This window comes from Myotis yumanensis, unplaced genomic scaffold, assembly GCF_028538775.1.
Source record: "Myotis yumanensis isolate MYYU_CA2020_CCGP unplaced genomic scaffold, mMyoYum1.0.hap1 SCAF_4, whole genome shotgun sequence".
NCBI lineage: Eukaryota > Metazoa > Chordata > Mammalia > Chiroptera > Vespertilionidae > Myotis > Myotis yumanensis.
In genome coordinates, this window is record NW_027223755.1 from 33,841,728 (window position 1) to 33,868,659 (window position 26,932).

The 26,932-nt window shown below is 37.4% G+C and overlaps 3 protein-coding genes across 13 annotated transcripts in view; 2 read left to right on the forward strand and 1 right to left on the reverse strand.

Annotated features, from left to right (window-relative positions):
- TRIM23 (tripartite motif containing 23) overlaps positions 1-16,176 on the reverse strand; it is a 32,678-nt gene extending 16,502 nt beyond the window's left edge. Inside the window, exons 1-6 of the mRNA XM_070412060.1 lie at positions 16,047-16,176; positions 10,835-10,997; positions 7,101-7,222; positions 4,001-4,279; positions 3,336-3,518; positions 1,349-1,564 (exon numbers count right to left, since the gene is read on the reverse strand). Of these exons, the coding sequence (XP_070268161.1) occupies positions 1,349-1,564; positions 3,336-3,518; positions 4,001-4,279; positions 7,101-7,222; positions 10,835-10,997; positions 16,047-16,127 (1,044 nt within the window). The 5' untranslated portion in view covers positions 16,128-16,176. The remainder of the gene's footprint in view (positions 1-1,348; positions 1,565-3,335; positions 3,519-4,000; positions 4,280-7,100; positions 7,223-10,834; positions 10,998-16,046) is intronic.
- Positions 16,177-16,819: 643 nt separating this feature from the next.
- SHLD3 (shieldin complex subunit 3) lies at positions 16,820-21,309 on the forward strand. 4 transcript variants are annotated; one of them, XM_070412075.1, is made up of 3 exons: positions 17,072-17,092; positions 17,197-19,054; positions 19,505-21,309. In XM_070412075.1, the coding sequence occupies exon 3, from the start codon at positions 19,622-19,624 to the stop codon at positions 20,372-20,374; it is 753 nt and encodes a 250-aa protein (XP_070268176.1). In that variant the 5' UTR covers positions 17,072-17,092; positions 17,197-19,054; positions 19,505-19,621; the 3' UTR covers positions 20,375-21,309. The 4 variants fall into 4 exon arrangements, with proteins under 4 accessions (XP_070268174.1, XP_070268175.1, XP_070268177.1 ...); XM_070412073.1 differs by lacking the exons at positions 17,072-17,092; positions 17,197-19,054 and adding an exon at positions 16,820-16,906; XM_070412074.1 differs by having other exon boundaries at positions 16,913-19,054.
- Positions 16,822-26,932, forward strand: part of TRAPPC13 (trafficking protein particle complex subunit 13) — a 30,127-nt gene continuing 20,016 nt past the window's right edge. For 4 of the 8 annotated variants that reach the window (XM_070412064.1, XM_070412062.1, XM_070412065.1 and 1 more), the window contains exons 1-4: positions 16,822-16,906; positions 25,402-25,470; positions 26,032-26,131; positions 26,834-26,872. In XM_070412064.1, the coding sequence (XP_070268165.1) occupies positions 16,861-16,906; positions 25,402-25,470; positions 26,032-26,131; positions 26,834-26,872 (254 nt within the window). In that variant the 5' untranslated portion in view covers positions 16,822-16,860. The remainder of the gene's footprint in view (positions 16,907-25,401; positions 25,471-26,031; positions 26,132-26,833; positions 26,873-26,932) is intronic. The other 4 variants (XM_070412066.1, XM_070412069.1, XM_070412067.1 and 1 more) reach the window with 1 other exon arrangement.

Here is a 26,932-nt window from a genome sequence, read left to right on the forward strand (position 1 = left end):
GCTCTTCCTCCCAATAGGGCTTCACCTAATTCCTTCACCTCCTTCTTCTCTGAGTTCTTGCTCAAGTCCTATCTTCTCTCAATGATGTTTACCCTATTTATTTGTCCTCACCCGAGAACGTCCTCAGAAAGAGGAAGGGAGGGAGGGAGAGAGGAGCATCAATGTGAGAAATATAGATTGGTTGCCTTCCCTACGTGCCCCAACCAGGGATCAAACCCGTAACTCATGTATGTATGTGCCCTGTGAATCTAACTAGCAGCATTTCAGTGCACAGGACGACGCTCAACCAACTGAACCACTCTGACCAGGCTACCCTGACTATTTAATAAGGCAATCTGCTGTACCTCCACACTTTCTCTTTTTTCCTTAGCTCACTTTTTCATATCCTATATAATTTACTTATTTAGATATGTTATGGTTTATTACCCATCTTCTTGCTAGAATGCCAATTCCACAAGATTATGGCTTTTTGCTTGTTTTGTTTACTGATATATCCTATGTATCTGGAATGTACATGCATATACTAGGCACTCAATACATATTTGCTAAATCAATAGATAAATCCTCACCATTTAGCAAAGTATATCATATGCAAACTGGGTAACAAATGCCTTTCAATACCTCAACTATCAAAAAACATAGCTTTTCTGCCCTAACCAGTTTGGCTCAGAGGATAGAGCATCGGCCCAAGGACTGAAGAAGGGTTCCGGGTTCAATTCCGGTCAAGAGCATGTACCTTGGTTGCGGGCTTGATCCCCTATAAGGGGTGTGCAGGAGGCAGCTGATCGATGTTTCTCTCTCATCAATGTTTCTAAGTCTCTATCCCTCTCCCTTCCTCTCTGTAAAAATCAATATATATTTTTTTAAATAGCTTTTCTGTGACATCAAAGTTAAGAACCACTAAATTAGAGCTAGAGAGGTACCCCAAAAAAGAGCAAGGAAGAGAGACTTCAAAGATGAGCAGACATTTCAGCTAGACTTTGAAGGAGGATTTCCACTAGCAGGAAAGGGAGACATAAACCTGCCAAGCAGAAGGAATAGTACATGGTTGGCAAAGAAGAGTAAAGGACTTGGCATGACTGAAGAATGACAGCTAGAAGTTCTAGAACCCACGGTTTTATGGTGGGGAGGGCACATGAAGAAGAGGACACTGATTTGTTGGTGGAGCAACTGGAGGTTATAGAGACCATGTCCTAAGTACAATGTTAATGAATGCAGTAACATATACTAATATAAAAATATTTATTAAAGTAATAAAATAGACTAGTGTGTACCTCTGGTAATTACCGACTTAACATTAAAAATTCTTCTCCTTAAACTATATCCTTCCTATGTTTAAACTACCTACCTGTTGCAAAGTCTTTTCACAATGGAGACAGGCTGTTGAAACCTGGGACAGCAAAATAGTCATATCTTCTTGTTGTTGCCTGAGCCAAATCAATTTTTCTCGAACATGAGCATCGACAACACTTAAAGCCATTTCTTCTTGACGACACAGAGTTTCATGTAGATCAGAAAAATAAGCTCGAACACATGACCGGGCATTCTCCGCAGTACCCGGTACCTAAGAAAATAAAAATAAAGTTTAAGCAACTCTAACTGTAACAAAGATTGTATATGTGAAATATGAAAATTTAAATACCATCTATATCCTTAAAAATTCTAAAATTTGTATCTTCACCACAGCCTTTGGATACCCAACTGTTTAAATGACATCTCAAAAGCAAAAGAGTCTCTCTTCTCCAAAATCCAGTTTCCTCCATCTCAATAAATGGCAACTCCGTCCTCCAGATTGTTCAAGACAAAAAAATTGAAACCATCTTTAACATTTTGTGTCCCACAATTAGTCCCTCAGCAAATTCTCTGGACTCCAGAATATATACAAAATATAATCATTCATCATCACCTCCACCTCTTATCAACCTGACCTAAGCTATTATCATGTCTCACCTGATTATTATAATAGCCTTCTAACTGGTCTTACTATATCTGCCACTGCACACTACAATGTATTCTCCACCCAGCAGCCAGAATGATCTATTTAAAATGGTAAGTCAAAAGATATTCTTTTGCTCAAAATTCTTCATTCCCCTCAGAGTGAATGCCCACGTCCTCTCTGTATGGGGTGTTCAAGACAGCCTCACTGAGAAAAGGATGCCTGAACAAAAACCTGAAGGAGGTAAGAGAACCACACAAATATCTTGAGGAAGAGCATTCCTGGCAGACAGAAGAGCAAGTGCCTCTAAGGCCTATTCTGCCTCACTCCCCCACCCCAGTCACTCTACTCCAGGTACACGTAGCCTCCTCACAGTTTCATAGCACACCATGCACATTCCAACCTCAGGGCCCTTTCCACTTACTTTCCTCGTCCTGGAATACTCTTCCCCTAGGTATTTTCATAGTTCCCTTTCTCATCTCTTGTAGGTCTTTGCTCAATGTCACCTTCTCAGGGAATGTGTCCTCAAATAGAAATCTAGGTCTCAGGCCTGGCCCTCCAAGTCAGCTATTCAAGTCAGCTATACTAATTACTAAGACCTAACTATTCAACTTCAAAATCTCAAATCCATCTACTTCTCTCTATTCTCACTACTTTAGTGAATATTGGTCATAAAGCATCTCTCAACTGGATAATTACAGCAACTGCTAATAGGTTTCCAGCTTCCAATCTTATGCTACTCCAATTCATTTTCTACATTAAAGAGCAACTTTTCTTTTTTCCTGTTGTAAATTCTCACCCAAGGATATTTTTTCTATTGACTTTTAGAGAGAAGGGAGAAGTAGAGACAGAAACTCCGATGTGAGAGAGACACACCGATTGGTTGCCTCCTGGACATGACCCAACCAATGCTGGGGATCAAACCTGCAACTGAGGTACCTGCCCATGACCAGAATCGAACCTGCGACCCTTCAGTCAAAGGGTATCACTGTAAGCCAGCTGGAGAAGGATAGATATCACATGATCTCACTCATATGTGAGATATAATGATCAACATAATTTGATGAACAAGAATAGATCCAGAGACAAATGGAAGGGGAGGGGGGTGGTTAGAGAGCAAGCAAAGGACTTGTATACATGCATATTAGCATATCCAAAGGACACAGGCACTGAGGCGGTGGGGGCTTGCCTGGGGTGGGAATGGCTGGGGGGGGGGGGGGGCGTCAATCGGGGGAAAAAGGAGACATATGTAAAACTTTAGACAATAAATAAATAAATAATAAATTTAAAAAGAAATTATTTCATGATTAGTTCAGTATAATTGCTCAATAAATAATAGAAGGTGAAAGGTAAGAAAGAGAAAGGGTAAAAGGTAAAAAACAAATTTAAAAATCCATACATGTTCTGTGTGGGCCATTCCAATTCCATCTTCCACTATTTGTTCTCCTCCTTCAATGTGCTGAACAATTCCAACTAATTTTCTGGAATAATCTGAGATTTCCTCAGTGAAGGTCCGTATACAGTGAGCCATATCTAAAATTGAGGCTCGGATCTGGTTAGCTTCTGGTTCCAATACTGAATGCTATAAAATGCAACATTATAGAAAAAAGCTCATAGTATTTGACTAATAATATAAAAAATTACTTAAATCATTCCTATTCATTAAAAAAACCTTCAACCACAAATGGCTTTTTTAACACATTTTACAAAAGCAAGGCATACAAAATGCTAATTTGCCTTCACCCAATAACTATTTATTCTGCAAAGCAATACTTTAAATTTTACAAATCAATTTCTCAGTAACCAAGATAACTAAAATTTTATCACAGCAGTTCATCAATAGACATAAATATTATCAAAACAACCCAGTGCATTATGAAAACATACACTAAAGAAGAGAACTTTTGTTTCCTGCTGGAAAGCTGTTTTCATTAAAGAAAGAATCATGATGCCTTTCTACTGAAATTTTTGTTATTCAGAAATTAAATCTTGTTTCTTCTCAGTCTACCAAAAAATGGTGGGTTGGTAGACTAGGTAAATCATCCAGTTTAATTATATTCATACCTTGTGACCTTGGTGTTTTCCATATTCTTTGCAGACACAGCACATGAGTGGGCTAGTCTGACAGCCTTCTTCCAAGCAAACAAACTCAATGGCATGCACCTGATGCTGAGAGCACATGGTTTTCTCATGAGGTTTGTCAGCGAGAGGCACTCGCCTGTGCTTTGCTAACGTCTTCGTAGAATGAGTAACTTGGGAACACTCTGAGCACAAGTGAGTTGCACATACAGTGCAATATACAGATGCAACGTGAGCTTCATCTTCATCGCAACGAATGATGCTCTGATAAAAACAAATTAATGTCTTAGAGTCTAAGACTTAGACTGAACTCCGTTCACTATAGCATGACAAATTTTGAAACATAAAAGCCTATAATCTTTTTTAAAAATAATTAATCAGCCTTTTTATATGAAAATACACTGGTAATTAGTACAAAGGTTATTCACTACTCATCTGAGAAAGTATCCATTTCTATGGCTGAGAAGCTATTCCCAAAATTGGTTATCAATATATGCTAAATTACTTGAGGCCAAAAATAAAACTATTCTCATAAATTCACAGTCAGAGTAAAGTTAACTTCCACAAAATTCCTTTGCTTTATAAGAAAGAAACTGAATAGAGGTTAGAATTCTTTTTTTAAGACTAAAACCACTGATATTAAAAACATACCTACTGCTTTAGCCCTAGCTGGTTTGGCTCAGTGGATACACACTGGCCTGTGGACCAAAGGGTCCCGGGTTCGATTCCAGCCAAGGGTAAGTACCTTGGTTGCAGGCTCCTCCCAGGCCCAGGGTCTGGTCAGGGCACATGCAGGAGGCAACCAATCCATGTGTTTCTCTCACATCAATGTTTTTCTCTGTCTTTTCCTCTCTCTTCCACTCTCTCTAAAAAAAAAAATCAATGGAGCCCTGGCCGGTTTGGCTCAGCGGATAGAGTGTCGGCCTGCAGACTGAGGGGTCCCAGGTTGATTCCGGCCAAGGGCACATGCCCGAGTTGTGGGCTCGATCCCCAGTAGGGGGTGTGCAGGAGGCAGCTGATTAATGATACTCTCTCATCATTGATGTTTCTATCTCTCTCCCTCTCCCTTCCTCTCTGAAATCAATAAAGAAATATATATATTTTTTTAAATCAATGGAAAAATATTCACGGGTAAGGATTAACAAACAAACAAACAAAAAATATATACCCACTGCTTTAACTATTATCTGTCATAATGATAAATAGAAAGAAGAGAAGCACAATGCTATTTAGATAGCAATGGGTGTGCATCAGAATTAGCTATAAAGCTTTTAAAACCATGGTGCCAAAGGGGGCTAATGAGGGGGGAAAGGGGACATATGTAATATTTTCAACAATAAAGATTTTTTAAAAATAATAATAAAAATAAAAAATAAAACCATGTTACCAAGAATCCAACCTGGGAAATACTTAATTCAATAGGTTAGAGATGAAGCCTGAGTTTGTGTACTTTTCTCTAAAGCTTCACAGGTAAGTCCAATGCACAATTCTAGTTGAAAGCCACTGATTTAAGCAAATAAACAATTAACACCTATACTGTTAAGTATTAAGCTTTTAGTATATGTGCTGCCGAAGCGAGCACATAAGTATTAAGCTTTTAAGTATTATTTCTAATTTCCATTAATTACTAAAAAGCTTCAAGTTGGAAAATTTTACATGTCAGATCACCAAGAAAGCTTTGCCATTTTTTGCTGAATATTAAAAGGCCATAATTAGAAAGGGAGAGATTTGGTATAAAATTTTTCCAGAAATAAAAATTAGAAAATATACCAAAGGTTTGTTTGCAATTACGGGAAATATGTACATGTAAAATAAAAATTCATGTTTTCTGTTTTCAAGATCTGACAAGTAATTTACAAGGTCAACATCAGATAATACTCTAATGCAGTGGTTCTCAACCTTGGCTGCACATTAGAATCACCTGGGAATCTTTTTAAAATCCTGATTTCTGGGCCTCATCCTCTGGAAATTGTTTCTTTGTTATGGGGTGGGGCCACAACATTAGTAACAAAGAAACAGAATTTCCGGAGGATGAGGCCCAGAAATCAGGATTTCAAAAAGATTTCCAGGTGATTCTAATGTGCAGTCAAGGTTGAGAACGACTGCTCTGTCTTTTGAAATAAAGATAAAATCTAGAATGTGTGAAAGAACTGCAAAAATTTCAGAAAACAATGCTTCAGTTTGAAATTCATTTCAATGATTTACTTTAAAGAAATCATGATTTAATAAAAGTGAAGTGAAAATCATTTCGACTTCTTTTACCTTGATGTTAAACATGCTTTTAAAGCTGATCACCAAAATCAATAACTGCTATTTACTACAACCATTCTTATATCCAGAACAGCCTATGAGCTATGCAGGCAATTAATTCCATAAGTGTTAAAAATGTATTTTAATTTGTGTTCATGGACTTCTAATATTTCGGGATATCTACCTGTCTGGAAAAAGAGGATACACCTACACGTAATTTAACCTTCTCATAAAGATATTTAACAGTAGTAATTCCCTCAGGAGCTAGTGCTATCTTTAAGGCATTTTGCTTCTATATTAAATAGCCTCCTTCATAGAGTTCCTCTCTCTTTCTTTCTCTCTCTCTCTCTCTTTTTCTTTCTTTCTTTTTTCCTTTCTTTCTTTCTTTCTTCTTTTTCCCTCTCTCCCCTCCCCCCCTCTCTTCTGTCTCTCTCTCTCTCTCTCTCTCTCTCTCTCTCTCTCTCTCTCTCTCTCTCTCTGTACTTTACTGTTCACTAGTTCACTTTTGTATCCTCTGCTTTAATGCACATCTTACTCTTCCATTATCTTACTCTTTCACTTTCTGGGATAGAAAGGATTTAGTATAGGGAGATAAGCTTATACACAAGACATAGTTTGGGTATAGTATTATCAAAGAATTCAGGTTTCAGTGTTACTTTTGTTCTGTTGGGATTTTTGTTGCTTTAAGAACTGTAATGCAACAAAAAGTTTTGTTTCTGGGATCCTACCTGCTGGAGTAAGTAAGGTAATATTGTGCTTTTCATGGCAAATATTTTAAATTAAAAGAAAAAATCCATGCTCATAACAAATATTTCACCATTCAATCAATACCTACCTCTCCAGATATCCCAATGGCTTCTTCTGCAGCACCATACTGACCAATATGTCCATTCTGTAGTCGTTCCAAAAGTTCCAATAAAGCAAAATTTTTTTTCAATCCCCAAACACCTGAATCTCCTAGAATAAATATAAAAATAAAAACTAAATCTAACAGAATGCAATCATAATCACTTTATCTCATACCTGAACTGTAATTTCTAAGTCATACAGTTTAGCCATTAATAACGTCTACATTTTAAAAATGCAAATTTCCCCCATTTCCTATTTATGATAGAACAATTGTCTTAATATTCTTTAAAAAACAGAATTCCTCAGCATTCTAAATAGAAACATACTTTCAAGTTTTATTATTTTTCTATCATTTAACTTTATAAATCCTATTCTGTCACTGACTTTTACTATATATTCTAAAATAAGTGCTTTGAATTATTTTTATAGCAACCTAAGGTAAGAAATACAGTTTACATTGCAACCCAGGATCATATGTCAGATATATAACTGAAACAAGTTTCACACACCAGTATTCACTCTTTCAGTGTGCAACACACTGTTTTAGGTTTATTTCTTTTTAAAACAACTTCGTCACAACTAATTAAATTGATTTCATGAACACAAATAAGCTATGACTCATGTCTGAAAATCCCTGTACAAAAAATACACAACCTAAAATAGCTCTATCTCTAAGTAAACTGGAACTAGAACAGCTAAAGATAATATTTCCCCCACCCTTCATCTAACCTAGAACCCTACAGAAGTCAATGACTATATAAACTCCTTTTCACGCAGATACATCAAAACAACAATCCCTTTTAGGTAGATAAGACTCTAGGAATATCTGGATAAGAAACAATGCTTCTTTTCCCCAAAACTGACCATAAAAGGCCAGATGTGTATGCATATATGCATGCATGCAAACGCACTCATTCTGATTCTCTCTCTTCCTAAACCTACAAATAAAAGCCAGATTCTTCAGCAGTTAGAAGGAATATGTCTGTTATGTTTGTTATGGTGAGTTTCTATGCAACAAATACCACCTGACACATTGCTGTCACCTAATCCATATTCACTGAATGAATGCATAAATGAAAGGATAATGGGGTTACTGGCTGCAGGGCTCCCTTCCTCTTGGCCAAGCTTTTCTTTAAAAAGGAAAAGAAAACGGAAAAGGGGAAGTAAAGGAAAGACCATTTCTTGTTGTGGTCCTCCAAAAAAATTTCAAATTAGGCAAAATAGCCTCTTCTGAGTTTTGTGACCTCCTTTCCCCAGTACCTTTATGCAGCCAATCCAGCATTTCTCCTTCAACCTGCTAACCAACAACGCTTTCTCCTTAATTGTTTACATTTTTCACTCTTATTCTACTTCAAGCTCAGTTGTATCTAGTCTATTTATATAAGCATTAAGAAGTATACTAAGCAAGTCCTTTAATTAAAAATATTATCCTGACAATTTTCTAAATATTGTCATCTATATAATAAAAGCCCAGTGACCGGAACGACCAGAATGACCGGTGGCTATGGTGCATAGCGCAGCAGCCAACCAGCCTGATCCGGGCCGTGGTCGGCGGCCTCCCGCCCGGCCGGCCTGGCCCCCGATCGGCCCCCAACACCCTGACAGGGGTGGGGCCAGCCAGCCAACTGCCTGCACCCCCTCCCTCCTGCTGGCCCAGCTCGATGAGCCCCCTCAGGACAGGCTGGCTGGACCCCACCCATGCATGAATTCCTGCACCAGGCCTCTAGTTAAATAAACTCCTAGCAGTATCAACCTACTGTCTAGTAGTATATCACTAATATTTCTGTAACTGTCAAAATAACTCTAAAATCACAATGGTTTAAACCAACAAAGATTTACTTTTTGTTCATGCAAGATATCAGGGGATGGGGAAAACAAGAAAGATTTTCCCCTACTGTCCATGATCAGGGACATAGGCCACTGAGCCTCTAACCACCTGGACCACCTCACTGTATCAGGAAGAAGGATTTACTGCAAGCCATCATAAATCTCTTCTTAACAGCTTCTATCTGGAAGTTGACACTCATCCTATTCATATTTCACTAGTTAAAAGGGAATCACACAGCCATACCTAACTCTAAGAGAGTAGGGAAGTATAATTTATCCACAGGGACAGCAGAGAAGAACCAGAAATATTATGGAAATGTACTCATAACTACCACAATTAACTACTAATATTCTTCTTGGACTAGAGAATAAATCTGATTCTGATTCTCTCACATTAACAGTCATTTTCTTCTCTAGAAAAGGGAATCACAAATTATTTTTTCTTTGTTATACTTTGACAATTTTCAAATTATCTGCAATGTACATATACATTATTCTTCTAGTATAACTAAAAATAGATTTTTAAAAACAATGGCATCAAACTATATCAAGGGTCACTAACACATATTTCACAGACTAAAATCACAGTAAAAATCTAATCTATAAGCTACAGTAATTACAATCTACATCCAAGGCAAAGTTATTGGTTTGTTGGTTTTTCTAATGCCATATGATAGCAATGATGTTTAACTTCAACCTAGAACATGACTAAACCATTGTCTGTCACAAATTTCTGATTTAGTTAAACACTGAGGGTGGTAACAACCCACACTGTGGTATTTATGTACAAAAGGTATAGTGTCCTTCAAAAGGGAGAAGGGTCCACCCTCCATTTATGAAACGTTTTTTTTCTAAAATACACACTTCTATAGTTCTCTATAAAGATGATTGATATATATATATATTTTATAGAATAAAAAGCCAAACCAAAGAATGTTGAAATACAGATATCTTTCTTTTCCCCCTAATTATTTCTCGGCTAATATGCATTAATGTCATCTATAGTAATGATAACACTGTCCTACATTAGTTTTCTGGCAAGTGGACATACTACATATTTATTTAAATCAGAGATTACCAAAACCTTAAGAGACCTATCCTTTCCCTACAAGAAAACATTTAAAATCATGTTTTTCAGCTTTTTAAAGTTTTCCAGTCTAAAAAATTTTTTTTCGTAAATTATTTTGAACGTGTTCCATTTGACATCAGCCTTAAAACAAATATTGCTACTGACCTAAAGAAAAAATGACAACTTTAAACTATTTCTTTGAAAGAAAATTCTGTTATCAAAAAGAATAGATTTACAGAACTTGGGTTTGTAAAATAACTGTTAAAATGTTAATGTTTTCATTTCTAAATCTAGTATCTCATGTTAATAACTAATTTTGAAATATAAAGCAAAGTTTTAAAAGATTTAGGAAACTAAAAAAATCAACAAAACCTTTACACTTACTTAAACAGAAAACAAGTAATTATCACAAACCACAAACACTTCTGTTTTGATACCAGTAAATAAAAACATGCTGACACTCAAATTACTTAACCTGTATTTTCATTATTGGCCTATTTATTATAGAAAGATTGTTTTATTGTATCAATGGCTTCAGGCAAAAGAATTTTCTTATTTCTTTGAATAGATTATGTTCTCGGGCATCTTAAAAAGCTCTTCATATATAAATAAGTATTGAATATAAACATCTCATAAGATTAAAGAAAATTAGTACCTAAGATCGAGTAACTTATACTTACAAGACTACTACTGGCCTTACAGAAACTGAATCTATCTTCTAATTATGTAATTTTAAAAATCAACTGGGAAGAAATATTTTCCTATGATGTTTGTATTCCATGAACAATTTTAAATCTTAAATATGTACACATATATTTTCCTACCTAGATCTGTTACTTGTCGATCAAAAGGACAACGGATTGCTCTTCCATGAAGAGGCAGGCGGGTGAGACAGTCATGGCAGACGGTGTGGCCACAAAGCAGCAGGCGAGGAACTTTGTCTCCTTGCAAAGAAAAGACATCTTCACAAACTCCACACTCCAGCACCTGATATTTGAAAAGGGAACATGTGGTCTTTAAGTGATTTTAAAAGCACACATATTTATTTTTAAAAGCTGATCGAATATGTTGAATAACGCTTGTTAGATTACTTTATTCCTCCATGGGGGGAAAAACTGTCTAGGTTGGAAAACTTTAAATCACCTTTTATCATCTCATCTGACAGACCCTACCAAAATTACATCAGAGCGAAATCTCCTTGACATGTTGTGTTAAGGGACTAGGATAATGGTGTAAGTTAACATGATCTTTATCTTTTGAAAATTATGACTTGATTCCTTATATCTGAAACAATATATAATTCTCCCAAACATGGGTTATTAAACAACTCCTCTGCAATTCCCTAACCTACAAAACATCACCATTAATTTGGACAAAACAATTTGGAATATGCGCTAGGATGACAATTTACCTTTCTAATAAAGAACATGTTAAGACTATAAGTAATTTTGAAGTATCTAGTACCCACTTATATCACATAATGTAAAGGAAAGAAAGCAATCACCTTTGACTTAAATTTCAATTCCTTGTTCTCAATGAATAAATATGCCCCTTGGTTAGAGAATATTTTGTCTACCTAGTTCCAATGACAAGTACATGTTTTGTCCAAGGCCATGTAGTCAGTCAAAAGGAAGGTGACAAGAATCGACATATTCTGATTCCCAGGTCCATGAGTTTATGTTTTATAATTAGTCAACAAACTGTAATTATATCAATGAAAGATTTTTGGTACTTTTATTTCTTAATACTAGTATATCTGAAGTATTTCATAATTTTTGTTAATTTAAAAATATACCCACTCTGAACTGTTTAAGTGTACCACAAACTCCTCTGCCTGCCATCTATGACCTGCTACAATCTGATCTGTAGTTCCCAGATTGTTTTTGCCACTTTCTTTCTGCTAATGCTGAGGGAATAGCTAAATAAACACTTTTCTAGTGGATCCTCTTTTACATTAATAAACCAACAAATTCCTAAACACTGTATCTCTCAGGACTATCTACAGCTCAGTCCAAATGAAATGACCACAGTGTCCCTGGGGCCCCCATGTACCATGAATAAGTGTCTATCTTAACACCCAAAACACTGGAATACCTTTATTGGCTTTCCAACCTGTCTTTCCTGTTACACCAAAAAAGCTCTCAGGGGAACAGGGTATTCCAAATTTCAACTACAGTCCAACAAAATAAAAATGTAAAAACAAAGTGGCCAACCACCATCCCCAACAAAAACATAACAGGAGGTAAAAAAAAAAAAATAGAAACTCTCCCCACCCCCAACCCCCCCAAAAAAAAGGAAACCCAGAGTGGAAATCAGACTTAATCCATTAAAATTTTAATCTTAACTCTGAAATTATTTTGGACTGACTACCTGATATGAAAGCATCTTTCACTATAAATAAACAGGTAATTAATAATTGGCTTGCATCCCAGTATGCTTCAAAAGGAGTTTAAATGTAACACACTGCTCACAAAAAAAGAAATGAAAACAATCTTAAGACATGTTGTCTTTTCTTTAAATATATAAAAAGATGTTCACCATCACTCAAAACACTTTGAAATGCAATGAAAGCTATATCAGTATACTTTTTTTTCAGATTAGATCAAAGAGGTTGATAACACTTTGTACTAGTGCAAGTGTCAGGGAGCATATCTCTCATACATTGCTGGTTGCTTTGAAATGTTTTATTGATTGATATAGCTTCTCTGGAAGGGAATTTGGTAATGACTATCAAAAGTTAGAATAGCTCAACAATTCCACCTCAGGAATTTAATCCTACAAATATTTCACACATGTGTAAGAAGATCTACATGCTAATCCTTAACAGTACCATTTGCATTAGCAAGAGATTAGAAACAAAGTACACACCAATACAAGACTGGAAAAAAATTATGGTACATTCATATACTGCAAAACGATGCAGTCTACTGAGGAAGAGCTAGGAAACAGCTGCACATAAATTATATATATTATACATATATACACTTCAATTTATCCTGTTTTTTTTTTTAATGCAGGAAAAAGGTTTCACTTAAATATCAAATTCGATTAAATACAGAAATGATATTCACCACAGAATTAGATATTATAAAATAAATGCAACATTTTTTTACAAATGATCTCACTAATGTGACACAATACATTTTACTTGTTTATGATAATAAACTCTAAAGAACCAAATTAAAATTTAACTTAGTTCATGTATATCTTATATTTCTGACCTTATTATTACACAAGCTAAAAGAACTTATGCTGCTACTATAGGTTTCTTCAAAAAGCACTAGAAGTACACTGATTAGTAAACTAAACACAGGTACAAAAATAGAGTTATTAGACTATTTTGCATCAACTCAGTAAACAATAGAGTAAGAAATTCTTTCTTCAGTATTCATGAATAGGAATTTGGGCCAACAATCTATATATATAAAACCCTAATATGTAAATAGACCGAATGTTGATAAACCTAACAACCGAACAACTAGTCGCTATGACATGTGCTGACCACCAGAAGGTGCACACAGAACATAGCGAGTGTTGGCCATGGCAGGATGGTGGGGCAGGTGAGCAGGGGTGCCAGACCAAGGTGGGGCGCCAGTTGCTGTCACTGGGGTGAGCCTCTGGTGGTTACTGAAAATTCTTTCCTCCCGTGCACCAGTGCTGGCCCCACTCACACCCACTGCTGTCACCAGCCCCAATCACTCTGCACCTCAGCAGGGGAGCAGCAGCAGCAGGAGCGGGGCTGCTGGCCATAGCAGGAGGGGCCAGGCAGAGGCGCGGAGGATGGGCTGAGACCCGCCCCTGTGCCCACTGCAGCCTCGCAGCACACAGTTCCTTTCAAGGTGCACGAATTCGTGCACTGGGCCCCTAGTATAAGATAAATTAAGTCCTAAATAGAATAACTTTTAATTTTATAAACTTTACAAATATGCCAAAGAGGACTTCATTACATGTACTTATTACATATAAATAAAATTTTAATTAACCAGTCCATATTTTTAAAAGACTAAGAAGGCTCACTTTCTCTTTTTTTTTTGGTGCCCTTCATGGGATTTCAACCAGCAATCTTCCCGTGCATGGGACGATGCTCAAGCAACTGAGCCACAGTGGCCAGGGTGAGGCTCACTTTCAAAAGAAACTTTCCTGATTCTTTTCTGAATGTAAATAATATAATTTTAGATTTTTATCTTTGTTTCTCTAATGATAAAAGCCATGCCACTGTCAATTTGTTCATTAAACAAGAGGTCAGTTTACATAATGTTAGCATTATTATACTTCAATTCTTACCTTCCAATTAACACTCCTTGCTTTCATTTATGAAAACGACAATTTAAAAAATAAATTTATGCCAACATATTTCTTACAAATTACAGCATGAGGCTCTTGCCAAAAAGGACTGTCCTATTGCACAGCTTAGGCACATATTACATGTAAAGATTAAAATGAATAAAGTGAGCCTCTAATATATCAAACTGTGTGCTATTACAGACTGGAGTACCATCAGGCTTTGGTATAGTTTTGAGATTTTAAGGTAAACAGAATAACAAAGTAGATACAGCAATAATATTCATGCCTAATACAACTTCTTAATTCACATTAATTCACAAAATAATCCAGATATTCTCTACTTAGAAAAAATACAATTCAATAAATAAAATCTCAACCACACAATATGCCTTATAATAAGAGGGCTCCTTTGCATCTTGGATACGCTGTGTGTTTTCAGAATAACTTCACCAATACTAGTATATAAAGGTCAGATGAATCAACAACCACCAATACTGAGAATACAGTTGTGAGCAGAAATGTATCATTTGTTGTCATATAAAACCAACATTAGGTGAAAAATCATAGAAGGCTATTATAAATAAAAAATACTTCAGATATTACCTGGTCCAGTGGTTCTCAAACATGGTTGAACATTAAAATCATTTCTGGGAATGTAAAGAACATACTGATGTCAACTTAATCAGAACTGGGGGGGGGCTGCATCAGTTTGTGTTTTTTTAAACATGCTCAGTGATTCGAAGATGTAGCCAGTAATGAGAATTACCAGTATCTCAGGTTATAAATAAGGGATTCTATAAACCACCATGATCAGTTTTCCCTTCCAAATTTTTCCATATATATAGTGGACAGGAAAAATGAATTCCACGTTATTTCAGTTGATTTTTTAGTAACGGCATCTTGGAGCTTTTACACAGGGTAGAGTTTCAAACTTCAAGCATAGGGCAATTCATAGACCCTAGTGTTAACGTGCTGCTGTTGGATGCTTCTGAAGTGTTGCCCAGGCCCTAGCTGCTTTGGCTCAGTGGCTGCAGCGTCGGCCTGGGGACTAAAAGGTCAAGAGCACATGCCCGGGTTGCGGGCTCCATCTCCAGTAGGGGGGATGTGCAGGAGGCAGCCGATCAAAGATTCTCTCTCATCATTGATGTTTCTCTCTCTCTTCCTCTCCCTTCCTCTCTGAAATCAATAAAATTATTTTCTTTTTTAAAAAAGTGTTGACCAAGAGAGGAAGGGGGAAATCACCCAGTAACTGATGTCTGATCATGGAAGTAATGCAATAGTGAAAAGCAAACTTTGGAGCCTGTCAACCCTGGCTCTGCCACACCCTGTTAACTTAAACCTTTGTTTCCTCACCTGTAAAACGGGAATTAACATCAACCTCATAAGTAGACACAAGCGATTTAAAAAGCTAACATAATACCTGGAGATAATAATGGTTTGATTTAATAAAAATAAGCTAATTAATGCCTGTTGACTTTAATTAAAATCAGAAGACCTGGGGGAAGAAAGCCCAGGTCACTTCACAGGCCCATAAGCTTCTTTTCACAAATGCCCCCTAGGTGATGCCAGGCAGAGGACTGGCAAGAACAGAAGACCAGTCGCGGAGGGGAGGGCCTGGCTTGTGCAGCCAAGAGGGGCCCAGAGGCCGCGCATCCCGCCCAAAGCAGCCCGGGCCGCGGCGCTGCAGCCCCATCCCGGGGATGAACCCCGGGCAGGCCAACGGTGGAGAACAGAGAACGCAAGGCCCCTCACCTTCACCACGGCCGTGCCCCAGCTGCCCTGACGGCCACTGTCTAGTCCCGATCCAGCCTTGTTTACAACCAGAGCAGCCATCCTTGGACCAGCGGCGCTGCAGAAGCACCCGAAAGGGCCTCCAACCGAGGGGCGGGGCAGAGCCACCTACCCAGAAGCCTCGGCGCCCGCCACTGGCGCACAGGCGCAATACGGCGCGGGCGGGGGAATGTTCCCAGGAACGCCTCCTTCCTCCTCCCGCCAGTCACTTGCTGGCTGCACATCCTTGCGCAGGGGCGCTTTATTTTTATTGTTACTAAAGAGTCTGCCACTGATGGAAGGAATAAAGTTAAGGAAAAAAAGTAAAGCTAAAACAGAAGTAAAATGTTGGGATGCAACTCCCGCTCCAAGAGCAAGATATTGTCCCCAGCTGCGAAAGGAAGGGGGACGAGGAGGGACTACATCTCCCTGCATGCAGTGCGGTTTTTATAGAAACTACAAGTCCCAGCGTGCCACCTCTGTATCTTTTACCCCGCAAGGTCGCAATTTCGGAGGCCGAGTATTGCTCCGGCGAGTGGTGTCGTGCAGTCGCCAAGTGTGAATGCGGATGGGAGGAGGAGTATCCTATGTATAGGTATCCCGCAGGCCAGATGTGGCCTCGGAGAGAAGCCGCCATTGGGTCATAAAGGACCCGATAAGGAGGGAATTGAAGACACTACCGGAAGGGACTGTGTTTGACGCCCTGCCTTCCCGAAAGTGCGTTTTTCTGCTCTCTTCCGAGTCGGATTGAACCTCCTCAACCCTCGTAGGCTCTCGGTGGAAAGTGCCGGTCAAAATGGAAGTGAATCCCCCCAAACAGGAGCACCTGCTGGCTCTGAAAGGTAAAGTTTTGCGAACCCGACTCCCCTTCATCTGTTCTCTCCCCTTCTCTCTCTAGATCTCCAAGTCCTGGCCTCACAGCCCTGGCCTGTGGGATGTAGGCCTCGTTCTCCTGACACTCGGTGCACGCCCTGCTGCTCTGCCCCTGGTGCCGAAGCGGCGGGAAGCAATGTCAACCCTGATTTTAGGTTCGAGAGCCTCCCTCTGGAGTGGAGAGAGAGACCCGCCGCGGAGGGGAGGGGATGGCTTGTCAAGCCAAGGGAGGCAGATCCCTCCGTTATGTGTGTTGCAGTCACCAGACAGAGCTCAGTCCCAGGAGCTGACGCTCCCACCGCCCCCGGGAGAGCCCTATGGCCACGGTGATGGCGGACGCCCTCCGGAGCGGTTTTCTCTGGGGTCTTGTCTCTTCCTGCGGCGCGGACAGAGCCTTCAGCTCCGTCCGTAAAAGAGCAGTGCCAGAGAGTTAGAAGTACACAGTGCGGACATATATGTAATTCAGGTTTGTTAAAACCTACTGTGGTGTGCTTCGAAATATTGTGTATATGGGAAAGTTCACGTCAGCTTTCATTTTCCGTACCTAGCAATCAACTTGAGTATGTTTGATCATTAGATCATTATTTAGAGGAAAAACAGGTTAGAGTTTTTCTGGAATTCCTGTTGTTTCCTGGAAAACTTTTAAATGCTTTCAGCTGTATCTGATCTGTTTTCCGTACCACAAATGCACTTTTTTAATGTCTTGGATGCTCTGCTATGTGGTTTCTAATCCCTTCTTCGACTGAGCTGAGAAAATGCTCAGTAGACGTTTGAATCCAGTTACATTGCACGTCCTTGTGGTATCCATTGTGAGGGACCTTCCCTTCCCGAAGCCCGCCAGTCCTATTTGTAGCATAAAATCGTGTACTGATAGCTGGGGTTAACAGGACTGTCTCTGCCTGTGTAAGTAAGGAAGTGCACTATTAAGTAACATAGCAAAATGCCCAGTAAGCTTAGTTTGAGCAAATGAGCTGGACTGAAGTGGGTTATTCCTGAAGAAAAGGTACTGTCAGGGTCTTTATCCCTCAATCTCACAGCAAGCACGCCGAATAGGGGCTCCTTAACGCTCAAAAAGGTTTCCAAGATCACAAAGCTAATTATTGACTGAGGCAATATTTCAGCACAAGGCCTTCCTTCGTCGTTTCTAAACTTGAAGTTTAAACAATACTGAAAGAATTCTCAGTGTCATTACCTTACAATGTGAAAGTATAAGGGAAAAAATAAAAGCATTCATTCTTGAAAGAATGTGCTATCTAATTTAACACATTTCATACCGCTCAGGAGTTTTCTCGTTTTTCGCGCCCATGGAAAAAGGAGCTAATCTAGATACTTATTTAAATTTTGTTTGGTCCCTCTTCATAGAGGAAAATGTTTTACACAGTACCATACGTTAAAAAAGTACTAGGAACTTTAATTGCTTAATTGTTTTTGTAAATAAAAATGTTATAATTATTGAAAAACAACACCTAAAGTGCATTATGATGATTTAAGTAATGTGCAGTTTGCCCAAAAACGTGCGGTCCCTGGCGTATGTCTTAGAGATTTCTATGCGGTACGCAATGTGTTTTAAGAAACATTAAAAATTACAAAATTTTGAATTTACAAGTTGTCAAATCTGGTAATGGACATTGACAGTAGGGAGAAAATAATCATGAGATGACTTCTTTTGACTCTTCAGAAAGTGGTCAAATGAGTGTTGACATCATGCCATGCCAGGAGTCCCCACCACTGTTATCTTGACAGTGGGAGAACCCTCATCAAGTAGTTCTTTTAATGATTTTGAGAAGGGATTCAATCTCTCTCTCTTTTTTTTTTTTTTTAGTGCAGGATATGAAAGAACTTGCAAGTATGGCTTTTGCAGCTTTGTACCTGGTTAGGAAACCTAACTTGCAGATCCTGGAAGGCTCCATTCTTGAGCCTGTGTAATAATATGCTGGAACTTATTATCAATGCTTCATTTGGGGCAACTTGAGGACTTCTGTGTTACAAGAAGAAAAACATAAAGGTCTAGCCTTCTTGCTTTCCTCCAAATTGGAATTCAGGAGCCATGGTCTTGATACTGCTGAAGTGCCCTAATTATACAGAGGAGGCTGTCACAGAACCAGTCCCTAGCCTGGGTAAAATGCAAACTGAAACCATTTTTATGCTTTTGTGTTTACTACTGAGATGTCTCAAAATTTTAAGTATTATTACCTTTTTAAAATTATCTATCTATGAATCTAGTATTTTAAGAATCACTAATTTTTTTTTGTTTTGTGTATAGTCTTAATATAATTAGTACCTAATATATTAATATCATTATTTCCAAATTCTTTATTATCAGTTGAGTTAAACATGTTGACTACTAGCATTTTTAGGCTAGAAGTGAGCTGATAGGGCATCTAATCCAGATCCCTGATTTTCATGAGAGAAAGGATTTCCAGTTTTGTGGATTACATTCACCTTTACCAATAGCACTTTGGTAAAATAGTATACTGGGATTGGTTTTTGTTTTTCCTTTCCTCCCTGCCTATTTGTATGTAGGCTATCCCTTCCATATCTTATTCTTTGCAATACTTCCACTTTAGGTCCTGTTTCCCTCTGATTTGGAAAGAGACAGTCTTGTAATTTTAAATTACATCCTAGCTGTGAGGAGCTCAGCTAAGACATTTTCTGTTCATTAAGAGTAATTGGATTACTTCAGAATGACCACAGAAATAATATTGCATTATCGCGCATATGAGAGTGATCCCACACAATTGCTGAAAGTTGCAGAGAAAGCAATTCAAGACTTTCCTACACATCCACTATCAAGATTTATCCCTTGGTTTCCACATGATGGGTCCAAACTTCCGCTCAAACCTAAACGATCACCACCTGTGATTTCTGAAGAGGCAGCTGAAGATGTGAAACAATCCTTAACCATTTCAGAACATGATGTTAAATCACAGAGTTATGATTGTACAGTAGCGCTATTGGAGTTTCAGCCTAATTTGAAAGAAAAGAAGCACTTAATCCGGTCACACACACTCAATGAACAGACTACTTCTGGAAATCTGGATAAACAATCAGAAAAACGGAAACGGCACAAGAGGTCTTGGAGTGTTTCGCTCCCCAGCAGAAATTGTACTGGAGATATTTTTCCTTTGTCTAAAAAATTGCAAGATAGTGTAAAGGCATTAGATTTACACTTATTTTACAGAGCAAGATGGACAATAGATCACACTATATGTAACAACCAAACTCTGGAAGACATTTGGGCAAAACTCAATAGAATTATCAGGCACAATGAGCTTCCATCTTGTAATGCTACAATTCAGAGACATTTGGACCAAATATGGGTGTTCTGTGATATTATGTACTGTGAACATGTGGGAAATCTCCTTAAAGGAAGATTAGCTCTTACTGGGAAAATAAATTTATTTGTGCGTAAACATGGTATTATTTTTAGTATGTAATGAATTCCAGTGATTGTCAAAAAGAAGACTATTCTGAATGAACAGTATATACTGAAATAGATTAATAAATTTTTTTACTGGTTTTTAAATTTTTAATTACAATTTTTTTTTATTTGAACCTTTGCTAGCATAGCCTATTTATTCTTACCATTGTGAAAAATAATTGTGTGGTAGTATGTGTTCAGTTTGTATCCCAGGAATAAATATCATGTGAGTTTGTAGACTTGTCATTTAAGTCAAGAACTTTCTGGATTCTACTTTTAACAGCCACTGTTTAAATTAATTGTGATAAATTATTATTTATACTGAAGTTAGAGGTAAAATGTGCCATTCCTTTTTTTTGTTGTTGTTACGTTTTCAATGGTTGAGTTATATATTCCTATGAATTACAGTGAATAGTTTGGATTTGGGTAAATCCTTAAGATCTAATTTTTCTAGTATTTTTTCTTTGTTCATCTAAAATGTAATAATTTTTTAAAAATGAAACTAAAACCAGTTTCAGTTTCAGGGAATGCTATTTAAGTGGCATGTATATAGTTCACAATGGGAGACCAGCCAAATTATACTGATGTTCCCAAAGATATGTAATATTTAACAGTTGATGTGTTGTCTTGAAACAAAGGTTAAAAAAAAAAGTATAATTTTCTTAAGACCATAATGTATCTTTAAGGCTATATAATATATGTTTTGAAAAGAAGTATCAAATATGATAAGAAATCAAGTTACTCTTTATTCTAATACAAGTAATCCCATCTTAATGACTGTTCATACTGGTTACTAGCCTGCTGGTTCTTGAAGTCATTGTTGGTTTCCCATAACCAAAATGTTATAAAATGGATTTATGCATCACCTCATAGAAATAGCCAAAGAACTTATATGGGTATATGCACAGCCCCTGGACACACAATAGTGTGGTGAAGGCCTGGGGGATGGAGTGGGGGCAGGGTGGAGGGGGTCATTGGGGGAAAAAAGGAGGGACATATGTAATGTTTTCAACAATAAAGATTTTTTAAAAAATAACCAAAGTGATTATGGAATAAAAGCTTTATAAAAGCATGTATTTATTTAATAAATTTAAATGCCTTCTATGAGCTAGGTACTGGAATGTAGTAGGAAAGGACGCAAACATGTACCCTGCCCTCACAGAGTTTACATGGAATTACTGCTATTAAGTAGTAAAACCAAACCCTTGAAAAAAACCAGTAAGAGTGTATTCACTAGCAAGGTGGAGAAATGTTTGCCTTGTGGCATGGTGCCTGGCATTGTAGAGGTTCTATAATACATGATAAATGTGCCCTTTGGAGAGGTTCTTCACAGGCTGATATTGCTGTGAGTCTACTAATTTTTAACTGAAGAGATCATCTTTTCCAATTAGATTTTACTCTGTTCAAATATTGTTTTGTTTTTAACTATTTTTAGTATCATTTTATTGTCTCAAATGAGACTGATATCTAGAAAATAAGCAGCATGTGCATGAATGCTTCCAAAAGTCTTTAAATGAAAAATCACCTGTTGTAGAGGGAGTTTCCAAGGTAGCTTCTTCAGTAATGACTTCCTCTTTTGTTTATCGATCTTACTTTTCAATCCAAGACGGCTGGAGAAACGTCAAGAAGCCATTGAGTCTTGCTAGTGAGCTTTTGAATAAGAGTTGGCAAAAATAAATGGTGAATCTGATTCATATTGTTCAGGTCTTATTTACTGTAAGGTTGCTAATCAAGGGTTAAAAGTTAGGTACTCGTGCCCTGGCCAGTGTGGCTCTGTTGGTTGGGCATTACAGGCATGTGTCAGGGCACATGCCCCGGTTGCAAGCTCAATCCCTTGTAGGGGGGTGGAGGGTGCAGGAGGCAGCTGATGAATGTTTTCCTCTTAGATTGATCTCTCTCTCTTCCCCTCACCCTTCCTCTCTCTAAAAATCATGCACTAACCTGTTGGGCTCAGTGGATAGAGCATCGGCCTGCAGACTGAAAGGTCCCAGGTTCAATTCCAGTCAAGGGCATGTACCTTGGTTGCGGGCACATCCCCAGCAGGAGGTGTGCAGGAGGCAGCTGATCGGTGTTTCTCTCTCATCGATATTTCTAACTGTCTATCCCTCTCCCTTCCTCTCTGTAAAAAATCAATAAAATATATATATTTTTAAAAATCAATTTAAAAAAAACAAACCTAGGTACTCATAACACTATATCAATTGCTTTTTAACCCTTTGAGAAACAATGAAAAGGTCATTCAGAAATGGGAAACTGAAGATTAAGTAATATTGCAAATATTGTCAGGATCTTAAAAGAAGGGAGTAAAGGGGACTCATTTTTCTTCTATCTAGAGAGTACTTAAGAAGTAATCAAGGCCTAAGAATTTAGAATCCATGGCTACTTCTTTGCATATTTGGAACCTTAGAACTCACGATTCTGTCACAAGCTAATAGTAGGGCTAAACAGTGTTTCTGGGTTACAATCTTAACATAGACATGGAAATAAATTGGGGAAACAAAGGCACATACAGGAAGTGTATCTGTGAGGGCATTTGGTAAAATCCAATCAGCATTTACTCTCCAGGGAAATGCAGCAGTACCATCATTTTATTTTTCCCTGATAACCCATCTACCTTCAAATAAATGTTAGTCAGATGCAAAGAAAAAAGATGGAAAGGCATTATATTAATTTAACTTCACTTGCTAACTCATCAAATAACTTAAAAATCGCTTTTTGAAAATTTTCAAAATGAGCTCCTGCATAATGATTCTCTTTGATTTAATCTCAAAATGCCCAAAATTGATTCAGAATTCACAGACATAAATGTTTTCAGGGACTTGATAAACTGTAGAATGTGGTAAGGATTCCAAGCCTGGAGATTAATTTTTTTTTTTAATGTTATGTCCTAGCAAAATTTGTGTGCAAGTGGAACTAGGCCCAGTTTATCACTTTGTAACTTCAAGCCTATCTTTCTCTTAACTTATAATATTTTATATGAAACCTGAATTTCATAAGTAAATGAAATGTCTGTTTTGTGAGTTCTACTGTAAGTGTCACTACATATGGCACTATATGAATATTTAGCACTCAACTAAAAATCACATTGTTTATTGCTCTAATTTTTTTGGCAAAGTACCTACTTTAACATTCAAGGCTGGGTACAAAATTACTGTTTACCAACCAGGGCTTTATTATAGTTCCTAAACGTTGCTTCAGTTAGTATTTGCTCTTTCCAACTAACATTATATATAATTTTTGAGGTCTATTACTGTAAGACAGTAAATACTGTGTTTTAAATGTGTATTTGATATAGGCATACTTTGGATTATCTTTCAAGAAGTGAGATAGTTGTATGTTAATAACTAGGTTTTCTCAGTTTGTATTTAAAATCTGCAAATATGAGCCCTGACCGGTTTGGCTCAGTGGATAGAGCATTGGCCTACGGACTGAAGGGTCCCGGGTTCGATTCTGGCCAAGGGCATGTACCTTGCTTGCGGGCACATCCCCAGTAGGAGGTGTGCAGGAGGCAGCTAGCTGATCGATGTTTCTCTCTCATCAATGTTTCTAACTCTCTATCCCTCTCTCTTCCTCTCTGTAAAAAATCAATAAAATATATATTTTTTAAAAAATCTGCAAATATGACATATTGTGTCTTTTTAATATGTCTCTTGATTTTTAAGTGGATTTGTAGGTTAAATTATTTTTCCCAAATAGCTAATCAGATGTCTTAGCACCTTAAAATATTGATTTTTTTTCTGTATTCTAATCATTTTTATTAACTATCTAATATATGTATCTGTATGGTCTTCAGTTAATAAGCCAATTAGTTTATTGTAGACTTAAATTTTTAAATATATGGTAAGTCCAGTTCTCCTCCCTATTTCCCCATTTATTTTCTTATTTTCATTTATTTTTCTAGATAAACTTTAGATACATTCTGCTATGTTCCAAGAACAAATCTTATTTCTGGTTGGAATTAAATAAACCAATAAACCTTTAACTGATATTTTTGCAATTTCTACAAAGAATTAATATTACTAGAAGGGTCACTTACTGAACTTTCAGTGGTCAGTAATTATAATCGAGGGGTACAGCTCACAAAAGGCCTTTTTGTCATAAAGTTTTTGTTTCATATTCAAAATGATGCATCTAAGCTTATTTTCCTGTCAGGCCTCTTTTGATTAATATTTTGTTGATATTGTTTACACTGAAGTCACTCAGGATTTTTTTTAAAGCCTTGTTCTCCTAATATACCTTAATAAAGTCTTTTATTTTCTAGTTTTTCTGTAATGAAGTATATTATATTTACATTTAATTTTTAAAGTTCATTAAGTTAAAAAAATGTAAAATTATTTTCTCATGTATAAAATTGTTTCATATATTAGCATTTTAAATGAACTATTGCTATATAATCTTAGGAAGTATTTAATATCATATTTAGTTTAGGAAGTATCCTATCTAATGAAAGAGTAATATGCAAATTGACCATCACTCCCAATACAAGATAGCCGCCCTCATGTGGTCAAAGATGGCCGGCAGGGTAAGGCAGTTGGGAGGGACCAGGCCTGAAAGGGAGGGCAGTTAGGGGGCGACCAGGCTGGCAAGGGAGGGCAGTTAGTGGTGACTGGGCCAGCAGGGGAGGGCAGTTGGGGGCGACCGGACTAGCAAGGGAGAGCAGTTGGGGGTGACTGGGCCAGCAGGGGAGGATAGTTAGGGCCAATCAGGCCAGCAGGGGAGCAGTTAGGCGTCGATCAGGCTGGCAGGGGCGTGGTTAGGGAGTGATCAGGTAGGCAGGCAGGCGAGCGGTTGGGAGCCAGCAGTCCTGGATTGTGAGAGAAATGTCCAACTGCCCAGGCATCCCTCGAGGGGTCCCAGATTAGAGAGGGTGCAGGCTGGGCTGAGGGACACACACACACCTGTGCACAAATTTCGTGCTCCAGGCTTCTAGTATAGTTATATTTTACATTAGTATAAAATTGATGAATGCCATGGATTGGCTTGGGAATACTAGCCCAAAGCAATATTAACACATATATTTTTTTTTACTGTTGGAATTTACAGTGATGCGGTTGACGAAGCCTACTTTATTCACCAATATTCCAGTAACATGTGAAGAGAAAGACTTACCTGGTATGGCACTTACTTTATTCTACTCGCACTTAGGGAAAAATTGGCATCTCGATTGCCTCTATTACCTTCGAATAAGCCCAGCTTTGCCAGTTTTATGCTCTTTGCTACATTCTCTGTTCCCTGTTTTTGTAGCATGCGAGTGGTAGCCATTGAGTAACAGGTCTCATTTATAAGGTACTATTAATATCCGATGGCAACAGGAGATTTTTATTTTAGGTTTAATAATAATACATTCCATAGTCATAATACTATAAAAACTACATTTGTCTTTAAATGTTCCATCAATGTATGTACTAGCATTCCCTTTTTAAAAAATCACTGGAGCTTACTATATTTTGTATCACATGACCTTTATTTCCCTTTGTTTCTAATATTCATTCTGTGAAACCAGAATTTTTTGGCATGCACTAGTTTCATTGAAGATTAGATATTAGATTGTTTAAATATAACTTTTGTGAAGAGGTTGTTTTTTAAAAACATCTCTCTTCTAGATAAATATTTATGTAAGTAAAGTTATTTATAAGGTAGAGGTTAGAATTTTATGTTTTTGTCTTTCTATAGGAGATCTCTTTAACCAACTCATGAGAGATGATCCTTCAACTGTAAATGGTGCAGAAATTTTAATGTTGGGAGAAATGTTGACTTTACCACAGAATTTTGGGTAAGAAAGATGTAGTCACATAAGACATGTAGCAATACTTTTTTTTTTTTTTTTTTTTTTTAAATATATTTTATTGATTTTTCACAGAGAGGAAGGGAGAGAGATAGATAGTCAGAAACATCGATGGGAGAGAAACATCGATCAGCTGCCTCCTGCACACCCCCCACTGGGGATGTGCCCGCAAGCCAGGTACATGCCCTTGACCGGAATTGAACCTGGGACCCTTCAGTCCGCAGGCCAACGCTCTATCCACTGAGCCAAACCGGTTTCGGCGACATGTAGCAATACTTTAAAGGCATTACAAATCTATAGTTTTCAAAAAAAATAACTGTGGGTTGGCAAAGTGCTCATGATCCATTTAAGTGGTAAAAAACCATTTCATCAAAATTATACTATGTGATACTGGTTTTTAAAAAACCGTAAGATATATATGGTTAAGAAAAATAAGAGACATACCAAGATATTAATAGTGATTCTTCAGGTGATAGAATTTTAGTTTTCTCCATTAGATCTTACTATACAGAGTTGGGCAAAAGTCAGTTTATAGTTGTTCGTATGGAAAATAATACAATAATTAATAATAATATAAGAATAAACTGTTTTGCATACTCACAACTGTAACAATACTTTTGCTCTACTCTGTATTTTTTAATGCCCATGGATTCCTTTTATTTTAACTTATTTAATACAAATGTCTTTCAGAATCATCTCTTTTATTCAACTTCACAGCCCTCTCTCAACGTAAGTTATCAGACTTGGCAGCTAATTAGGAGCTATAAATTTTTTTATTTCTTCTCTTGC

Excerpts from the sequence above, each read along its gene's own strand:
- SHLD3 (XM_070412073.1), top strand. The coding sequence starts at position 19,622 with ATGACCACAGAAATAATATTGCATTATCGCGCATATGAGAGTGATCCC.